Genomic DNA, 19,472 nt, shown 5'->3' on the forward strand with positions numbered 1-19,472 from the left:
GTTGGGGTTGGTCCTGCTTTGAGCAGGGGTTTGGACTAGATGATCTCCTGAGGTCTCTTCCAACACTAATCGTCTATGATTCTATATATTTTGATTTTAGTAAGACTTTTGATGCAGTCCCACATGATATTCTCATAAGCAAATTAGGGACAAGCAGTGTCTAGATGAAATTACTGTAAGGTGGGTGTACAACTGGTTGAAGATTTCACTCAAAGAGTAGGTATCAATGGTTTGTTGTCAAACTGGAGGGTGTATCTACTGGGATCCCACAGGGGTCAGTCCTGGGTCCAGTACTAGTCAATATTTTCATTAATGACTTGTATAAGGAAATGGAGAACATGCTTATAAAATCTGCAAATGACACTGTGATATGTCTCCAGAGTACAACCTGGGACTGTGGGACTGCAGTGTTGCCTTAACTCTCGAGCCTGGGCTGTCTCTCACAATGCTATGCCAGTGACAAGCAGCAAACTCCTCCAGGCGCTGTGATCACTCATCCATCAGCATATGGAGACCCACAGCCAGCTAAATTGCTTGAATGCTGTCTAAGCCACTCGTGAATTATACAAAGATATGCATCCGAAGAAGTGGGTTGTAGCCCACGAAAGCTTATGCTCTAATAAATTTGTTAGTCTCTAAGGTGCCACAAGTACTCCTGTTCTTTTTATACAAAGAAAGACACTAGCAAATGATTTTGGAGCAAATGGGCCACTGCTACAGAGCTGCTCCGCACTCCAGCTCCGGGCTCCGCTCCAAAGCCCTGAAAATCACCCCAGCCTTGCACCCCAGAAATATACCATCTTACGCTGCTCAAGACTCCCTTGGACAGTGCAAGTTTATTAATTAGTTTGCACTTCCCTACCCTTTATTGGACTGGCAACAACCCTTGTTAACCTGAGCTGAGATTCTCTAAGAACTTCAACCAGAAACACACTGTTTTAGGTAAAATATATAAAACAGATTTATTAACTACACAAAGATAGATTTTAACTGTTTATAAGTAGTAGGCATAGAGATCAAAGTTGGTTACATAAGAAATAAAAATAAAATCACAGTCTAAATTCTACCAATTAAGCAAGATTTGAATCAAGCAGTTTCTCATCCCACTGGATGTTTCAGGCAGTTAGTTGACAGTTCTTATTACACAGGCAGAATTTCCTTCTCAGCCTGGTACTAATCTCCCCAGTTCAGTCTTTGTCTTCCAAATCATCTTCCAGGTGTTAAGATGGGGGGGGGGGGGGGGGAGAGAGGCCCTATGGTGATGCCATTGACCCTTATTTATACTTTCTCTTCAGCTGCTAGAAAGATCCTTGCTGTGACGGTGTTAGCTCCCATTGAGTACATGCTCTCACTGAGGAATCTCTGGGAGAGTGGATTCTCCTTGACGGCCCATCAATGCCTGTCTGGCCAGTATGTGTTGCTTCTTTGTGGCTACTGAAAGGCTAGCTGTGGGCTAGCAAAACTTCATCATAACTTCAGATACAATGGTAAAATACATAATTCAACAGGATAGTAATGTTCAACAGATTCATAATCCTATCACAGTGATGAATATGGGGGTGCCAGGGTGCTATTGTTGAGGTACGGAGTGTCACAGACACCAAGCTGGGAGGGATTGTTAGCAGTTTGGAGGACAGAATTAGAATTCAAAATGACCTTGACAAGTTGGAGAATTGGTCTGAATTCACCAAGACAAAAATCAATAAAAACAAGTGCTAAGTACCTCACTTAAGAAGGAAAAATCAAATGCATAGCTACAAAATTGGCTAAGTGGCAGTACTGCTGAACAGGATCTGAAGGTCGTAGGGGAGGGTGTGAATTTGCAGAACCCACATCTCTGGGCTTCATTATTTTCCCCTCTTTACCTCTGTTTTCACCACAAATTGAATACAGTAACTCCTCACTTAACGTTGTCCCGGTTAACATTGTTTCATTGTTTCGTTGCTGATCTATTAGGGAACAAGCTCATTTAAAGTTGCGCAATGCTCCCTTATAACATTGTTTGGCAGCTGCCTGCTTTGTCCACTGTTTGGAGGATTTTCTAGAAGAGCAGCCCCTCCTTGTGGGGATTAGAACCGGAGGGAGGAGGGGCTGGCAGCACCCCCCATCAGCTCCCCTAATTCCCTGTAAGGTATGTGGCTCGGCAGCTGCCAAGCAGCAGTTCAAATGGCCCTCTCCCCATTGCCGTGCTGTTCCTCACCTGCCCTCTGCTTTGGAGCTGCTCCTGGGAGCTTCCTGCTTGCTGGGGGAGGGCAGAGGGGTGCTGATATCTGGATGTCCCCCTGCTCCATACCCCCTCTCCACAAAGCGGAGTAGGGGGACAGGGCTCAGGGACAGAAAGGAGGGAGCTTGCTGGAAGCTGTTGCTTCCTATCTAAACTGGCTGATCTGCTTAAAAGGGCAACTTACTTGAAGTGCGGTCAGTGTACTTAAAGGGGCAATGCACATCTCTCTCTCTCTTTCACTCATGCCTGCACCCCCCAAGCACTTTGGAAAGTCAGCTCCTGTGAAGCTATGCATGTGCTGTCAGGAGGAGGGAGAAGTGCGCTCCAGCTGGATAGAGTGGGCTCATCATCATGCTCAGTTTTTGCAGGGAAGTGCATCTACTGTGTTTCCTCCCTCCTGCCTCAGTCCATGCTGCCTTGTAGAGTGTGAGGCTACATTAACAACAGCATATTAACTCTTGAGGGCTCAGGTGAGTGCTAGTTCGTCATTTAGCTGCAAGGCTTTCCCTGGGAAATATTCCACCCTCTTACTCCACCACGTCAACCAAGCTTCACAATCATTCATTGTTGTGTACAATATTAAACTGTTTGTTTAAAATTGTTTAAAACTTATACTGTGAATGTACATAATGTCTTTTGTCTGGCGAAAAATATTTCCCTGGAACCTAACACCCCCCTCATTTATATTAATTCTTATGGCGAAATTGGATTCACTTAACATCGTTTCGCATAAAGTCGCATTTTTCAGGAACATAACTACAACGTTAAGTGAGGAGTTACTGTATGAATCAACAATGTGATGCAGTTGCGAAAAAGGCTAATCCTTCTGGAGATATTAACAAGAGTGTCATGTGGTAAGACACTGGAGGTACTTTTCTTACTTTACTCAGCACTGTTGAGACCTCAGCTGGAGTACTGTGTCCAGTTTTGGATGTCACATTTTAGGAAAGGTGTGGACAAATTGGAGAGAATCCAGAGGAGAGCAACAAAAACGATAAAAGGTTTAGAAAACCCAACCTGAGGAAAGGGTAAAAAAAACTGGATACGTTTAGTTCTGAGAAAAGAAGATTGAGGGGGGAATCCAATAACAGCCTTCAAATATGTAAAGGTCTGTTACATAAAGAGGACTGTGATCAGTTGTTCTCTGTGTCCACTGAAGGTAGGAAAAGAAGCAATGGGTTTAATCGGCAGCAAGGGAGGTTTAGGTTAGATATTAGGAAAAGCTTTCTAATGATAAGGGTAGTTAAAATCTAGAACAGGCTTCCAAGGGAGGCTGTGGAATCTCTGTCATTTTTAAGGTTTTTGAGAACAGCTTGGACAAACCCCTGTCAGGGATGGCCTTGGTTTACATGGTTCTACCTCAGTGCAAGGGGCTGGACTTAATGACCTCTCAAGGTCTCTTCCTGTGCTATATTTTTAGGATTCTATAAGGAACTGGCTGAAGAGGTTGCTGGATGTTTGACCTTTTTCAGGAGGTCAAACTTGAAATTGTAATGCTCCCTTCTTGGCCTTGAAATAGCTTTAAAATCTGTGATTAAGTCTTGGAACAGTGAGGAAGTTTCAGAGGGCTGGAAGACAGCCATTGTACTAATATTTAAAAAGAATAAACAGGATAAGCCAGGTAACTATAGGATGGTTTGCATGATATTGATCTCAGACAAAATTATGGCATGGCTGAAGCAAAACTCAATATATGGAGTTAAAGGATGGAAATATAATATAATGTAATGCTAATAATATAGTATTGAAGAAAATATTTCTTTGTCAAGTGAACTTGTAATCTTTTCCAAGAATATCAACTCTAATAAAAGTAACTACTGATATAATTTACTCTACTTCTTTAAAGCATTTAACTTAGTTATTGTATATAAGCAACTGAACATGAGCGCCTAGTGGGCTAACATGATATTAGGAGGGATTGACAAGGGAATATAGAGCAGGAGCAGGGAGGTGCTGTTACCTCTGTATGCAGCATTGGTGTTCCCATTACTGGAATACTGTGTCCAGTTCTGATGTCAATGCTCTAAAAAGCGGGTTGAAAAATTGTAGAGGGTTTAGGGAATGGTTACAATAATTATTAATGGTCTAGAAAATGTGCTTTACAATTGAAGATAAAAAAGCTCAACCTAGTTAGCTTAACAAAGATGGATAAGAGGTGACTTGATCACCGTCTAGAAGTGCCTATAAAGGGAATGGGATCTCTTGTAGTAGAGGGAAGGCAGAACAAGATCAAGTGGTTGGAAGGCAATTCTAGGTAAACTCAAAATGGAAAGAAGGCATAAATTGTTTACAGTGAGAGTGATTAACTATTGAAACAATTTACCAAGGGTTGTGATGGATTCTCAGTCACCAGCAATATTTGGGTTGGATGTTTTTTAAGAGATCTGCTCTGGTTCAAAAGAAGTTATTTTGCAGGAAGTTCTACGGCCTGTGTTTTATAGGTGGTCAGACTAGATGATCACAGGGGTCCCATCTAGCCTTGGAATCTATGAATCTCCCTCTGGCATTAGCCTTTTTCGCGGTAGCATCATATTGGCAGCTCATAGTTATCCCGCAGCCAATACACCAGGTCTTTCTCCTCCTCTGTCACAACTGATAAGTCCCCATCTTATAGTAAAAATTCCTGTTAGTCCTTAACTGCATGACCTTGCACTTTGTACTATCAAATTCCATCCCATTTATATTACTCCACTTTTCAAGGTCATCCAGATCTTCTTGTATGATATTCCTGTCCTCCTCCATATTGGCAATCCCTCCCAACTTTGTACAAGGAGTCTGGTGGCACCTTAAAGACTAACAGATTTATTTGGGCATAAGCTTTTGTAGGTAAAAAACCTTACTTCTTCAGATGCAGTGAAATTTTTTTACCCACGAAAGCTTATGCCCAAATAAATGTTAGTCTTTAAGGTGCCACCGGACTCCTTGTTGTTTTTGTGGATACAGACTAACACGGCTACCCCCGATACTTGTTCCCAATTTTGTGTTATCTTCAGATTTTATGAGTACACTCCCATTTTTTGTGTCAAGGTCATTAATACAAATTTTAAATAAGATTGGCCCCAAAACTGATCACTGAGGAACTCCATTAGTAACCTCCCTCCACTGGGGCAGGAGGTGTGTGGAGGGTAGAAAGGAGTGGCTGGAGCTATCTGGCATCTTCAGCTGGCAATGGTCCCTAGGTGATGTGATGAAGGGAAGGGTTTTGAAGAATAGGACAATACCTTTCAGTATGATCTGTTGTAGTCTCCCCTTTAGCCAGTTCCCTATCCACCTTTCAATTCTCTCATAAATCTCCATCTTCTCCAATGTAACTAATAATTTTCTGTGTGGAACTGTATCAAATGCCTTACTGAAATCCAGGTAGATTAGACCTACTGCATTTCCTTGTCAAAAAAATCAATAATCTTCTCAAAGAAGAAGATCAGATTGGTCTGGCATGATCTACCTTTTGTAAAACCATGTTGTATTTATCCCAGTTAGATGTAAGTGTTATGCCCTTAACTACTTTTATTTGTATGTGTATGTTTATCTGTTTTAACCTTGTAAATAACTCTCATTTCTTTTTCTTAGTTAATAAATCCTTAGGTACAGTAACTCCTCACTTAAAATCAACCCAGTTAAGGTTGTTTCATTGTTACGTTGCTGATCAATTAGGGAACATGCTTGTTTAAAGGTGCACAATGCTCCCTTATAACTTTGTTTGGAAGCTGCCTGCTTTGTCCGCTGCTCGCAGAAAGAGCAGCCCGTTGGAGCTAGCTGGTGGGGGCTTGGAACCAGGGTGGACTGGCAGCTCCCCTAAGTTCCCTGTGCAGCAGCTGCCCAGCAGGCTATCAATTGCCAGGCAGTTCAGCTGCCCCTCCCCCACTGCTGTGTGCTGCTCCAGCCCTCTGCCTTGGAGCTGCTCCCGGGAGCCTCCTGCTTGCTGGGAAGAGGGGTGCTAATGTCAGGGTGTCCCCCTTCCCCTCCACAGAGTGTGTGTGTGTGTGTGGGGGACGACAACATGGCTCAGGATGAAGGGAGCTTGCTGGCAGTAGCTGCTGTCTCAACTTGCTGATCTACACTCACACACACATACAGAGAACATGAAAAGGTGGGAATTGTCCTACCAACTCTAAGAGGCTAATTAAGAGAGAAGAATTTTGTAGTGATAATCAAGATAGCCCATTACAGACAGTTTGACAAGAGGTGTGAGAATACTTAACATGGGGAAATAGATTCAATGTGTGTAATGGCTCAGCCATTTCCAGTCTGTATTGGATCCTAGAACTGGATGCAGTATTCCAATAATGGCACTCTAATTAATGCTATATACAGAGGTAATACCACCTCCCTGGTCCTACTTGACAGTCCCCTGAATCCAAGGATCATGTTTGCCCTTTTAACTACAGCATTGCACTTGGAGCTCATGTTTAACTATCTTCTGTGATCCCAGTTCTTGGTAGCCTCGCTGCTTTTCATGATTCAGTCCTCTGTTTTACAAGTTTCAGAGTAGCAGCCGTGTTAGTCTGCATCTGCAAAAAGAAGAACAGGAGTACTTGTGGCACCTTAGAGACTAACAAATTTATTAGAGCATAAGCTTTCGTGGACTACAGCCCACTTCGGATGCATCCGAAGAAGTGGGCTGTAGTCCACGAAAGCTTATGCTCTAATAAATTTGTTAGTCTCTGAGGGTATGTCTACACTACGAAATTAGTTCGAATTTATAGAAGCCGGTTTTATTGAAATCGGTTGTATACAGCCGATTGTGTGTGTCCACACAATAAAATGCTCTAGGTGCTCTAGTCAGCGGACCGCGTCCACAGTACGAGGCTAGCGTCGACTTCCGGAGCATTGCACTATGGGTAGCTATCCCACAGCTATCCCACAGTTCCCGCAGTCTCTGCCGCCCCTTGGAATTCTGGGTTGAGATCCCAATGCCCGGATGATGCAAAACAGTGTCGCGGGCGGTTCTGGGTACATGTCGTCAGGCCCCTCCCTCCCCCGTCACAGCAACGGCAGACAATAGATTCGCGCCTTTTTACCTGGGTTACCTGGGTTACCTGTGCAGACAACATGGAGCCCGCTCAGCTCAGCTGAGCTCACCGTCACCATATGTCCTCTGGGTGCCGGCAGACGTGGGACTGCATTGCTACACAGCAGCAGCTGCTAACTGCCTTTTGGCGGTAGACGGTGCAGTAGACTGGTAGCCTTCATCGGCGATCTGGGTGCTGGCAGCCGTGGGGCTTGCCTTTTGGCAGTAAATGGTGTATTACGACTGTTAGCCGGCCTATTACAAGTCGGGTCATCGCACGTTAGCAGAGTCTTCCCTGAGCAGCAGCTCGTGCAATAGGCCTGAAGACCATCGTCATACACCGCCCCGTATTTGCTGCCAAGCACCCAGAAAGATGCCGAGGGCTATCAGTCACGCTGCACCGTCGTCTTAAGATGTAAAAAAATAGATTTGCTCTGTATTCTTTTGCTTCCCCCTCCCTCCGTCAAATCAACGGCCTGCTAAACCCAGGGTTTTCAGTTTAATCTTTGGGGGGGACCAGTCTGTGACAGTTGTTTGTGTCTCTCCCTGATGCACAGCCACCGTTCTTTATTTTAATTCCCTGTGCCTGTACGCCATGTCGTCACTCGGCCCCCCTCCCTCCTTCCCCTAGGCCGTCAGATACTACGTTTGCGCCACAGCTCGAGCCGAGAAGCGGTTCGTGCCTTTTCTTTGAATTCTGGGTTGAGATCCCAATGCCCGGATGATGCAAAACAGTGTCGCGGGCGGTTCTGGGTACATGTCGTCAGGCCCCTCCCCCCTCGTCACAGCAACGGCAGACAATAGATTCGCGCCTTTTTACCTGGGTTACCTGTGCAGACAACATACCACGGCAAGCATGGAGCCCGCTCAGCTCAGCTGAGCTCACCGTCACCATATGTCCTCTGGGTGCCGGCAGACGTGGGACTGCATTGCTACACAGCAGCAGCTGCTAACTGCCTTTTGGCGGTAGACGGTGTAGCATGAGTGATAGCCGTGGGGCTGGCAGCCGTAGGGCTGCATTGCACCAGCCCCTTGCAGGCGATGGTATATTATGACTGGTACCCGTCGTCGTCATACTGGTATGGCTGTCAATCATGGCCACCTGGGCAGACATGCTACTGTTTTGATGATGACGGTTACCAGTCGTAATATACTATTTTCTGCCAATTGCCCAATATTGTCTGCTAAGCACCCAGAAGAGGCCGAGGGCGATGCTGGGTGCTGGCGGACGTGGGGCTGGCAGACGTGGGGCTGCATTGCTACACAGCAGCAGCCCCTTGCCTTTTGGCAGATGATGGTATATTATGATTGGTACCCATCGTCATCGTACTGGTATGGCTGTCACTCATGCTGCAGCGTCGGCTGCCACCTTAAGATGTAAAAAATAGATTTGTTCTGTGTTCATTTGCTTCCCCTTCCTCCGTGAAATCAACGGCCTGCTAAGCCCAGGGTTTCCAGTTTAATCTTTGGGGGGACCATTCTGTGTGACAGTTGTTTGTGTTTCTCCCTGTTCCTGTACCTGTACGCCATGTCGTCACTCAGCCCTCCCTCCCTCCCTCCCGCCCTCCTTCTCCTGGTCCATCAGATACTACTTTCGCGCCTTTTTTCTGACCAGGCGCCATAGCTAGCACTGGGATCATGGAGCCCGCTCAGATCACCACGGCAATTATGAGCACTATGAACACCACGCGCATTGTCCTGGAGTATATGCAGAGCCAGAACATGCCAAGGCGAAACCCGGACCAGGCGAGGAGGCGATTGCAGCGCGGCGACGAGAGTGATGAGGAAATTGACATGGACATAGACCTCTCACAAGGCACAGGCCCCAGCAATGTGGAAATCATGGTGTCACTGGGGCAGGTTGATACCGTGGAACGCCGATTCTGGGCCCGGGAAACAAGCACAGACTGGTGGGATCGCATCGTGCTGCAGGTATGGGACGATTCCCAGTGGCTGCGAAACTTTTGCATGCGTAAGGCCACTTTCATGGAACTTTGTGACTTGCTTTCCCCTGCCCTGAAACGCCAGGATACCAAGATGAGAGCAGCCCTCACAGTTGAGAAGCGAGTGGCGATAGCCCTGTGGAAGCTTGCAACGCCAGACAGCTACCGGTCAGTCGGGAATCAATTTGGAGTGGGCAAATCTACGGTGGGGGCTGCTGTGATCCAATTTGCCAGGGCAATGAAAGACCTGGTGATAGCAAGGGTAGTGACTCTGGGCAACGTGCAGTCAATAGTGGATGGTTTTGCTGAAATGGGATTCCCAAACTGTGGCGGGGCCATAGACGGAACCCATATCCCTATCTTGTCACCGGAGCACCAAGCCACCGACTACGTAAACCGCAAGGGGTACTTTTCAATGCTGCTGCAAGCCCTGGTGGATCACAAGGGACGTTTCACCAACATCAACGTGGGATGGCCTGGAAAGGTACATGATGCTCGCGTCTTCAGGAACTCTGCTCTGTTTCGAAAGCTGGAGGAAGGGACTTTCTTCCCGGACCAGAAAGTGACCATTGGGGATGTTGAAATGCCTATCGTGATCCTTGGGGACCCAGCCTACCCCTTAATGCCATGGCTCATGAAGCCGTACACAGGCAGCCTGGACAGGAGTCAGGACCTGTTCAACTACAGGCTGAGCAAGTGCCGAATGGTGGTGGAATGTGCATTTGGACGTTTAAAAGCGCGCTGGCGCAGCTTACTGACTCGCTCAGACCTCAGCGAAAAGAATATCCCCATTGTTATTGCTGCTTGCTGTGCACTCCACAATATCTGTGAGAGTAAGGGGGAGACCTTTATGGCGGGGTGGGAGGTTGAGGCAACTCGCCTGGCCGCTGATTACGCGCAGCCAGACACCAGGGCGGTTAGAGGAGCACAGCAGGGCGCGGTGCGCATCAGAGAAACTTTGAAAACGAGTTTTGTGACTGGCCAGGCTACTGTGTGAAACTTCTGTTTGTTTCTCCTTGATGAACCCTCCAACCCCCCCCCCCCGACCCGGTTCACTCTACTTCCCTGTAAACCAACCACCCCACCCCACCCTCCCCTCCCCTCCCGCTTGCAGAGGCAATAAAGTCATTGTTTTTTCACATTCATGCATTCTTTATTAGTTCCTTACAGAGGTAGGGGGATAATTGCCAAGGTAGCCTGGGATGGGTGGGGGAGGAGGGATGGAAAAGGACACACTGCATTTTAAAACTTTAACTCTTATTGAAGGCCAGCCTTCTGATGCTTGGGCGATCATCTGGGGTGGAGTGACTGGGTGGACGGAGGCCCCCCCACCGTGTTCTTGGGCGTCTTGGTGAGGAGGCTATGGAACTTGGGGAGGAGGGCTGTTGGTTACACAGGGGCTGTAGCGGCGGTCTCTGCTCCTGCTGCCTTTCCTGCAACTCAACCATACGCTCGAGCATATCACTTTGATGCTCCAGCAGACGGAGCATTGCCTCTTGCCGTCTGTCTGCAAGCTGACGCCACCTATCGTCTTCAGCCCGCCACTTGCTCTGTTCTTCCCGCGATTCAGCCCGCCACCTCTCCTCTCGTTCATATTGGGCTTTTCTCATCTCCGACATTGACTGCCTCCACGCATTCTGCTGTGCTCTATCAGCCTGGGCGGACATCTGCAGCTCCGTGAACATCTCGTCCCTCGTCTTACGTTTTCTCTTTCTAATGTTCACGAGCCTCTGCGAAGGAGAAACATTTGCAGCTGGTGGAGGAGAAGGGAGAGGTGGTTAAAAAAGACACATTTTAGGGAACAATGGGTACACTCTTTCATTACAAGGTCGCATATTTCGGCTTGCAGGCAGCCATCGTAGGCCACAGTGTTTTGGCTTTTTTAACCTTCTTAACATGCGGGAAAGGTTGCAAACAGCAGCGCATTTCCCATATCAAGGATGAATTGGGTTGTCCATTTAAAATGGGGTTTCAATGTAAAAGGAGGGGGCTGCGGTTTCCCGGTTAACATGCGGCACAAACACAAGTAAACCCCCCCCCCCCACATGATTCTCTGGGATGATCACTTCACCCCTCCCCCCCACCGCGTGGTTAACAGCGGGGAACATTTCTGGTCAGAAGAGCAGGAACGGGCGCCTCTGAATGTCCCCCTTAATAAAATCACCCCATTTCAACCAGGAGAGCTTTCTGGAGATGTCCCTGGAGGATTTCCGCTCCATCCCCATACACGTTAACAGACTTGCTTGCTTTTTTTTTTGTAATGTTTACAAATATTTACAAAGTTACACTCACCAGAGGTCTCCTGTGTGCCCTGAGGGTCTTGGGTGAGTTCGGGGGTTACTGGTTCCAGGTCCAGGGTCACAAACATATCCTGGCTGTTGGGGAAACCGGTTTCTCCGCTTCCTTGCTGCTGTGAGCTACCTACAGTACCTCCATCGTCATCTTCCTCGTTCCCCGAACCGTCTTCCCTGTGTGTTTCTCCAGTGAGAGAGTCATAGCACACGGTTGGGGTAGTGGTGGCTGCACCGCCTAGGATCGCATGCAGCTCCGCGTAGTAGCGGCAAGTTTGCGGCTCTGCCCCGGACCTTCCGTTTGCTTCTCTGGCTTTGTGGTAGGCTTGCCGTAGCTCCTTAATTTTCACGCGGCACTGCTGTGTGTCCCTGTTATGGCCTCGGTCCTTCATGGCCTTGGAGATCTTTTCTAATACTTTTCCATTTCTTTTACTGCTACGGAGTTCAGATATCACTGCTTCATCTCCCCATATGGCGAGCAGATCTCGTACCTCTCGTTCGGTCCATGCTGGAGCTCTTTTGCGATCCTGGGAGGACTCCATGACGGTTACCTGTGCTGATGAGCTCTGCGTGGTCACCTGTGCTCTCCACGCTGGGCAAACAGGAAATGAAATTCAAACCTTCGCGGGTCTTTTCCTGTCTACCTGGTCAGTGCATCTGAGTTGAGAGCGCTGTCCAGAGCGGTCACAATGAAGCACTGTGGGATAGCTCCCGGAGGCCAATAACATCGAATTCCGTCCACACTACCCCAATTCCGACCCGCAAAGGCCGGTTTTATCGCTAATCCCCTCGTCGGAGGTGGTGTAAAGAAACCGGTTTAAAGGGCCCTTTAAGTTGAAAGAAAGGGCCTCGTTGTGTGGACGTGTCCAGGCTTAATTCGGTTTAATGCTGCTAAAGTCGACCTAAACCCGTAGTGTAGACCAGGCCTAAGGTGCCACAAGTACTCCTGTTCTTCTTTTTGTTTTACAAGTATAAGCCTGTGGCTACATTTCTAGAGAGAAGGAGCCCTCTGTGCCATCTAGTGGTGAACCAAAGGAAGACAGAGTGTGAACACATCTCACTTGCACAACTAACCCCTACTATGCCACGGTGAAAATATTTGGCTAGTTTTGGGTTAAAATTGATTTAAGTTTTGGGTGTAGGAATAATTAAATATTATCCTTGTTGTGTGACAATAGGACAACAGAACTATATTGAAGATGTCCTCAATGAGTTGTAACCAGAACCTCAATCCTGAATGGCTTGGCACTGACATTGGGACACAAACAAGGAAGATAGAGATCTACATATACAGGAAAGACTGACTCCCTGGAGGCATGGGTTCTGCTCAAGGGTTACAAATGTATTTGGACCCTCTCCACAGTCTAATGATAGAGCTGAAATCCTGGAGCCGGTAATCTGGTTAGAGTTGTTTGTAGCTTTCCATTGAAGTTGTAGAGGGCAGCAACAGAGCTGAGTGAACTCCACTGCATGAACTTCTACCAAACACCTATGCTCTAATTTATTGTTGTTGTGTTTTCCCAAATTAATACTGTGTTGTTCCCCTTAAAGTTTGTTCTACTTTATGTACACTCAATGCTTGTGAGAAGGGAAGTATCGCCTGTGAAGGGCACAGGAAGTGGATAGTTTTCCCAGATTCTGGATTAGGCCTCAACCTGGTGTGTGGGTGTGTGTTAATTTAAAGAGGAACCCCATCATATTTGAACCTGATCCTTGTTGCTGCTGCTATCTGACAGAAGGGTCACTTAAGTATAACCTACATTCTTTGTTTCTAGATAGACCATCTTGAATTTGGTTGTGCTAAGACATGCTGGTTAGTTCTCATTCTGTCTTTTGGACGGGGTGAGCATGTGCCTCCATGATATGTCCTGAGCCAAATCTGGCATGTTACAGGATAGGCTGCCTATGAGGGACATGTGTTTGACACAATCCAGCCACAGTGGAAGAAACATCCCACCCAGTAGCCTTCCTGTGGATGCCTCAGCATGAATATGGATAATGGGTGCCTCTGGGAATCATTAAGCCATTTAAGGACATGTGATATGCTCATGTGATCCTGGACTCCATCTTGAGCCAGTAACTTTCCACAAACTGGGCTGTGAGCTTTGTTTGAAACACGACATTTCCAGGCATATAGAAGAGGATATAAAAGACCCTTGAGATATCTCCATTTTGCCTCTTTCCTGCCCTGATTCTCTGGACTATAGATTGACAACAAAAAGGAGCATACTGAAATATGGAATGGGGCCCTCCCAATCTTTTGGACGTTACCAGAGAGACTTTACAAGCCAGCAATCTATACTATCATTGCTACAAACCTGATATAAGGCCTTTGCAATTTTTTGTATGTGTATGATCTGTTAACCATTATTAACTCTATTTTTCTTTCTTTTATTATTAAACCTTTAGTTTTTAGTCACTGAAGGATTGGAATTAGCATGGTTATTTTTAAGATCTGAGTTATATATCGACCTGGCTAAATGGCTGATCTCTTGAGATTAGACCGGGGTAGCCAAACTGTGGCTCATGAGCCACATGCAGCTCTTTTACCACTGAAGTGCAGTTCAAGGGGTCCCCTCACACACTCCCCCCATTATCCACCTACCAGATTGAGGGGGAGCTCAGGATCTCTGCCTTGAAGCAGGGTGGTGGGGTAGGGGATTCTGCCCAGAGGGGAGGAGAGTCTCGGGGCTTCAGCCCCATGGGGCACACCTGCCAGGGCTCAGGGCTTCAGCAGGAGTGGGGCTGAAGCTCTAAGCCCTGTCAGGCACCTCCCATGGGACTGAAGCCCCGAGCCCCGGCAGGTGCATCCCGGCTCTCAAACTTCTGAAGATTGTCATATGTAGCTCAGAGGTTTAGTAGGTTTGGCCACTCCTGGATTAGATGGACGCTATATTTGATGAAATTGGTTTTCAGTAACCACTCATCATAGAGTCCAATGTCTGGGTGTTGAGACAATGGCTGGAATGCCTAAGGAGACAGCATTTTTGACTTCCCGTTAACTTCTGTTTCACCACACTGGTTTACTTTTGTTACTGACTTGGTATAATCTAGTGAGAGAATAACCACCAGTTTTGGGTGAGTCTGCCCTATTTTTCAGCAGTTTGTCCTGAATCTGGCATTCTCAGCTGTGACCCACTGAGGCACGGTGACAGATGGTCATAGAAACATCAGTTATGTGCAATCTGAAGTCTGTCCAGGTGGATTCAGAATCAGTGTACTCTAGCAGGGTCTCAAACTTGTTCAAGATATCAGCTACATAGGGTACGTCCAGACTACGCGCCGAATCGGCGGGTAGTAATCAATCTATCGGGGATCGATATATCACGTCTCGTCTAGACGCGATATATTGATCCCCGAACGCGCTCCCCGTCGATTCCGGAACTCCCCCAGAGCGAGAGGCGGTAGCGGAGTCGACGGGGGAGCCGCAGCCGTCGATCCCGCGCCGTGAGGACCCGAGGTAAATCGATCTAAGATACTTCGACTTCAGCTACGCTATTCACATAGTTGAAGTTGCATATCTTAGATTGATTTCTCCCCTCCCCCCCAGTGTAGACCAGCCCATAGTTAAGTCACGTTGCTCAAATGAGCCCACCTTACCAAGTGATCCAGTTTGGCCTACATAACTGATGTGTCCCCATCATTATTTTTCCATTCCATCACTTTTTTTGTGTCTTCTGCAAACTTTACCAGTAATGTTCTTGGAGAAAATAAAAAATCACAGATAGACATTGAATAGTATTTGGCCAAAAACACATCTCTGTGGGACCCCATAGTCCAGGGATGGTCAAACTTACTGACCCTCCAAGCCGCATACGATAATCTTCAGAAGTTCGAGAGCCAGGCACACCTGCCAGGGCTTGGAGCTTCTGCCCTGCAGCACGGTGGGGGCGCTAGGGGCTTCAGCCCCACAGGAGGCATCTGCTGGGGCTTGGGGCTTCAGCAAGAGCGGGGCTGAAGCCCTGAGCCCCAGCAGGAGCCTCCTGTGGGGTTGAAGCCCCTAGACCCCTCTCCCGGCTGGGCAGAGGCCTCTAGTGCCACCATCCTACTGCGGGGCAGAAGTACCGAGTCTCTTCCCCTTCCCCGCGCACCGTGGGGGGCTCTGCAAGCTGCACTCTAACTGTAAAAGAGCTGCATTTAGCCACCCTTGCCATAGTCTATTCCCCAAATTAGCACTATCCAATATCAATGTTAAATGGATTAAGAACTGACAAATCTCAAAGTAGTTGTGAAAGTTGAATCATCACTGAATGTGTGTGGTTTCTAGTGGGATTCCACAGGGAGTTCAAGGCTTCACACTATTCAGTATTTTTATAAAGAGTCTAGAAGTAAATAAAAACTCATTAGTGATTTAAAGAAAAATTGACACAAAGATTGACAGTGACAAATGAGGACAAGACAGTCATACAGGAGTCATCTGGATTGCTTATCAATCTGGGTCCATTCAAACAAAATGAATTTTAATACAGCCAAATGCAAGGTCCTCTACCTACTAACGATCAATCCAAACCATACCTACAGAATGAGGGACTGTATCCTGGAAAGCAGTGACTGAAAAGGATTTTAGGGGTCATAGTGGAAAAACAACTCAACGTGAGCTCCCAGTGCAATGCAGTGGCAAAGTGGCTTAATGCAATCATTGATATATAAACAGTGAATAGAGAGATAAAAATCATCTCTGTATATGGTATTGGCGAGACCGATACGAGAATACTGCATACAGTTAACGTTTTCCAGCATACTTTTTAGAGAGTTGTCACCAGAAGAGAATGTAGAGAAGAGCCACAAAAATGACTTGAGGGCTGGAAAAAATGCCTTACAGTGCAAGACTTAACAAGCTCTATCTGTTTAACTTACCCAAAAGAAAACTGAGAGACGATGTGATGCTTTTGGGAGCAATCCATGCCAGAAAGGGGTTCATTCAACACCTGCCTAGCAACTTTGGGTGCCTTGTATGCTATGCTGCTGTGGCTCACAACTGTGACACCAACAGCTAGCATACAAGGATGAAGGTCTCACTCTAGCTTGCACTGCCGGGGGCCCTCAATAACCCTTCTAACTCCATGTTCTTCCCAAAAACATTTTTCTGCAGTGTTCAACCTCTCAAAACTGTAACACTTTCAAAACCTTATCAAATTTGCAGCTGGTTAGCTTAACTCCAATTGACACACCGTCCACTTCAGTACACGGCTCTGAGTTGGTTTATAGTAAAAGTAAAATGAGTTTAACAGAATACAGATTTACCTGATATCATGTAGAAGGGGAATAAGTATAGAAATGGTTACAAACAAAAGAAAAAATAGACTTAATAAACTAAAGTATTTTGTTGAAAGTCATTTTCTCACTACAGTCATTCTTCCAGCAGACTGGCCAGGCTTTAGCCAGGATCCCCGAACAGAGAGCTCAAAGCACTTCATTTCTTTGCCTCAGGTGAAGGATAACCCAAAGCCTCTTTCCCAGTTACATATAGTCCCCAAATTTCAGTGTCCTGATGTCAAGAGCCTGGAAGGTCCCCTGAGGTTTGTCTCTTCTGTCCTCCAGGGGGGCAATGCCATCTTGATCAAGGTTTCTGCTCTCCCCCCCGCCCCCGTGAGTTCCCATGTGATGTTCCTTGTTGCAATTTTACAGTGCAAGTGAAATCTTTCCCCCTACCTGTGAACTGACTGCTTTGTTTACATGCTGATGTATCTCAATTGTCCAGGGCTTGCTCAGCAGATGGGGAATTACATTTTTTTTCTTAGACAAAAGGTTGTGATCAGCTTTTCCTGATATGCCTGATTTAGACATATTTTAGTCACATATTTCCAGCACATCTGTGTAATTCTTTGCAGGTTAACCATACATCCATCATACAAAAATATTAATGATCTTTGAGTTACTAGTTCTCCAATGATGTATTACAACGCACTGTTGCCATGTTATTTATTTAGAAGGTGCCTAGGAAGCAGTGAGCTGGTCAGGCCTGCTGAGACTGCTACATACCAGATGGTACCTTGCCCTCTGGCATTGGAGTGCTCTTAGGGTCACAGATGACTTGATGACCGTGTACAAGTACCTTCAATGGAAGAAAATACTGGATATAAAAGTTTTTCAGCCTGGTGGAGAAAGGCATAATAAGAACCACTATCTGAAAGCTGAAGCCAGATGGATTCAGATCAGAAATAAAGCAAAAAAATTTAAGTGAACTACTAGAACAAACAGCTACCACAGGAAGTGCTGGATTTTCCATCTCTTGAAGTCTTCAGATCAAGAATTGGATGTCTTTCAGGAAAATATGCTTTAGTCAAACACAAATTATTGGGTTCAGTACAGGGGTAGCTGGGTAAAATTCCATGGTCTGTGTTAAACAGAAGGTCAAACTAGGTGATCTAATGGTCCCTCTGGCCTCAAAATCTGTGATTCCCAGCTTACAACTACTTCCTGAGATCTGCAGTGAACCAGTTCTTAATACAATTAATATGGGCTAAATTGACTTTTTGTATAATGTTAATTAACTTTTTTTATCAGAATGTCATGCAGGACTAAATCAAATGCCTCATAGAATTCTAAGTATATTATGTCAGCACAGTTATCCTTTATCAGCCAAATTTGTGATCTCAGAAAAAATATCAGGTTTCTTTGACAAGTCCCCTTTTCCATAACACCTTGATTAGGTATGAATTATGCTACTGAGCACTCAGAGGTTTAGGGACACTGGAAGCATGGGGTTTTGACTATCATGGCTAATAGCTGTTAATGGACCTATCCTCCATGAACTTACCTAATTCTTTTTTGAACCAGTTATACTTTTGGCCTTGACAACATCCCCTGGCAATGAGTTCCACAAGTTGACTGTATGCGTTCTTTGAAGAAGTACTTCCTTATGTTTGTTTTAAACCTGCTTATTAATTTCACTGGATGACACTTCTGGCTCTTGTGTTATGTGAAGAGGTAAATAACATTTTCTCCACATTATCCGTGATTTTTATAGACCTATATTGTGTCGTGTCTTTTATAAGCTGAACAGTCCCAGTCTTTTTAACCTATCATTGTATGAAAGCCGTTCATACGCTATTTTCTGTCCTATTATCTATCTGTTTTCTAATGGTTCCTAACATTCTGTTAGCTTTTTTGACTGCCGCTGCATATTGAGTGGATGTTTTCAGAGAACTATCCACAAAGACTCCAAGATCTCTTTCTTGAGTGATAACTGGTAATTTAGACTCCATCATTTTGTATGGATAGTTGGAATTAATTTTTGCAATGTTCATTACTTTGCACTTATCAACACCAAATTTATTCTTCCATTTTGCTACTCAGCCACCCAGTTTTGTGAGGTCCCTTTATAACTTTCACAGTCAGCTTGGGACTTAACTATCCTGAGTAATTTAGAATGGTCTGCAAATTTTGCCATCTCACTATTTACCCCTTTTTCCAGATCATTTATGAATATATTGAACAGCACAGTCCAGATCCTTGGGGGACCATGTTACTTACCTCTCTCCATTGTGAAAACTGACCATTTATTCCTACCCTTTGTTTATTATATTTTATCTGGTGACTGATCCATGAGGACCTTCCCTCTTATCACATAAATGCTTACTTTCCTTAAGAGCCTTTGGTGTGGGACTTTGTTAAAGGCTTTTTGAAAGTCTGAGTATGCTACATCAACTGGATCACCCTTGTCCACATGCTTATTGACACTCATAGAATTCTGATAGATTGGTGAGAGATAATTTTCCTTTACAAAAGCCATGTTGACTGTTCCCAATAAATTATGTTCATCTATATGTCTGAAAATTCTGTTCTTTACTCTAGTTTCAACCAATTTGCTGGTACTGAAGTTAAATGTACAGGCCTGTAACTGCCAGGATCACCTCTGGAGCTTTGTTAAAAAAATGGGATTGCATTAGTTATTTTCCAGTCATCTGGTACAGAGGTTGATTTAAGCAATAGGTTACGTACCACAGTTAGTAGTTCTGCAGTTTCGTATTTGAGTTCCTTCAGAACTCTTTGGTGAACAC

General features: G+C 45.7%; 1 protein-coding gene across 2 annotated transcripts in view; it reads left to right on the forward strand.

Moving 5' to 3' along the window:
• ARHGEF39 (Rho guanine nucleotide exchange factor 39) overlaps positions 1-19,472 on the forward strand; it is a 94,514-nt gene that overhangs the window by 9,361 nt on the left and 65,681 nt on the right. The window contains exon 2 of one of the 2 annotated variants that reach the window (XM_054031896.1): positions 18,250-18,399. The exons of the other annotated variant lie outside the window; for it this stretch is intronic. Coding sequence (XP_053887871.1) covers positions 18,367-18,399 — 33 coding nt within the window. The 5' untranslated portion in view covers positions 18,250-18,366. The remainder of the gene's footprint in view (positions 1-18,249; positions 18,400-19,472) is intronic. 2 annotated transcript variants of the gene reach the window in all.

This window comes from Malaclemys terrapin, chromosome 6, assembly GCF_027887155.1.
Source record: "Malaclemys terrapin pileata isolate rMalTer1 chromosome 6, rMalTer1.hap1, whole genome shotgun sequence".
In the NCBI taxonomy this organism is placed as follows: Eukaryota; Metazoa; Chordata; order Testudines; family Emydidae; genus Malaclemys; species Malaclemys terrapin.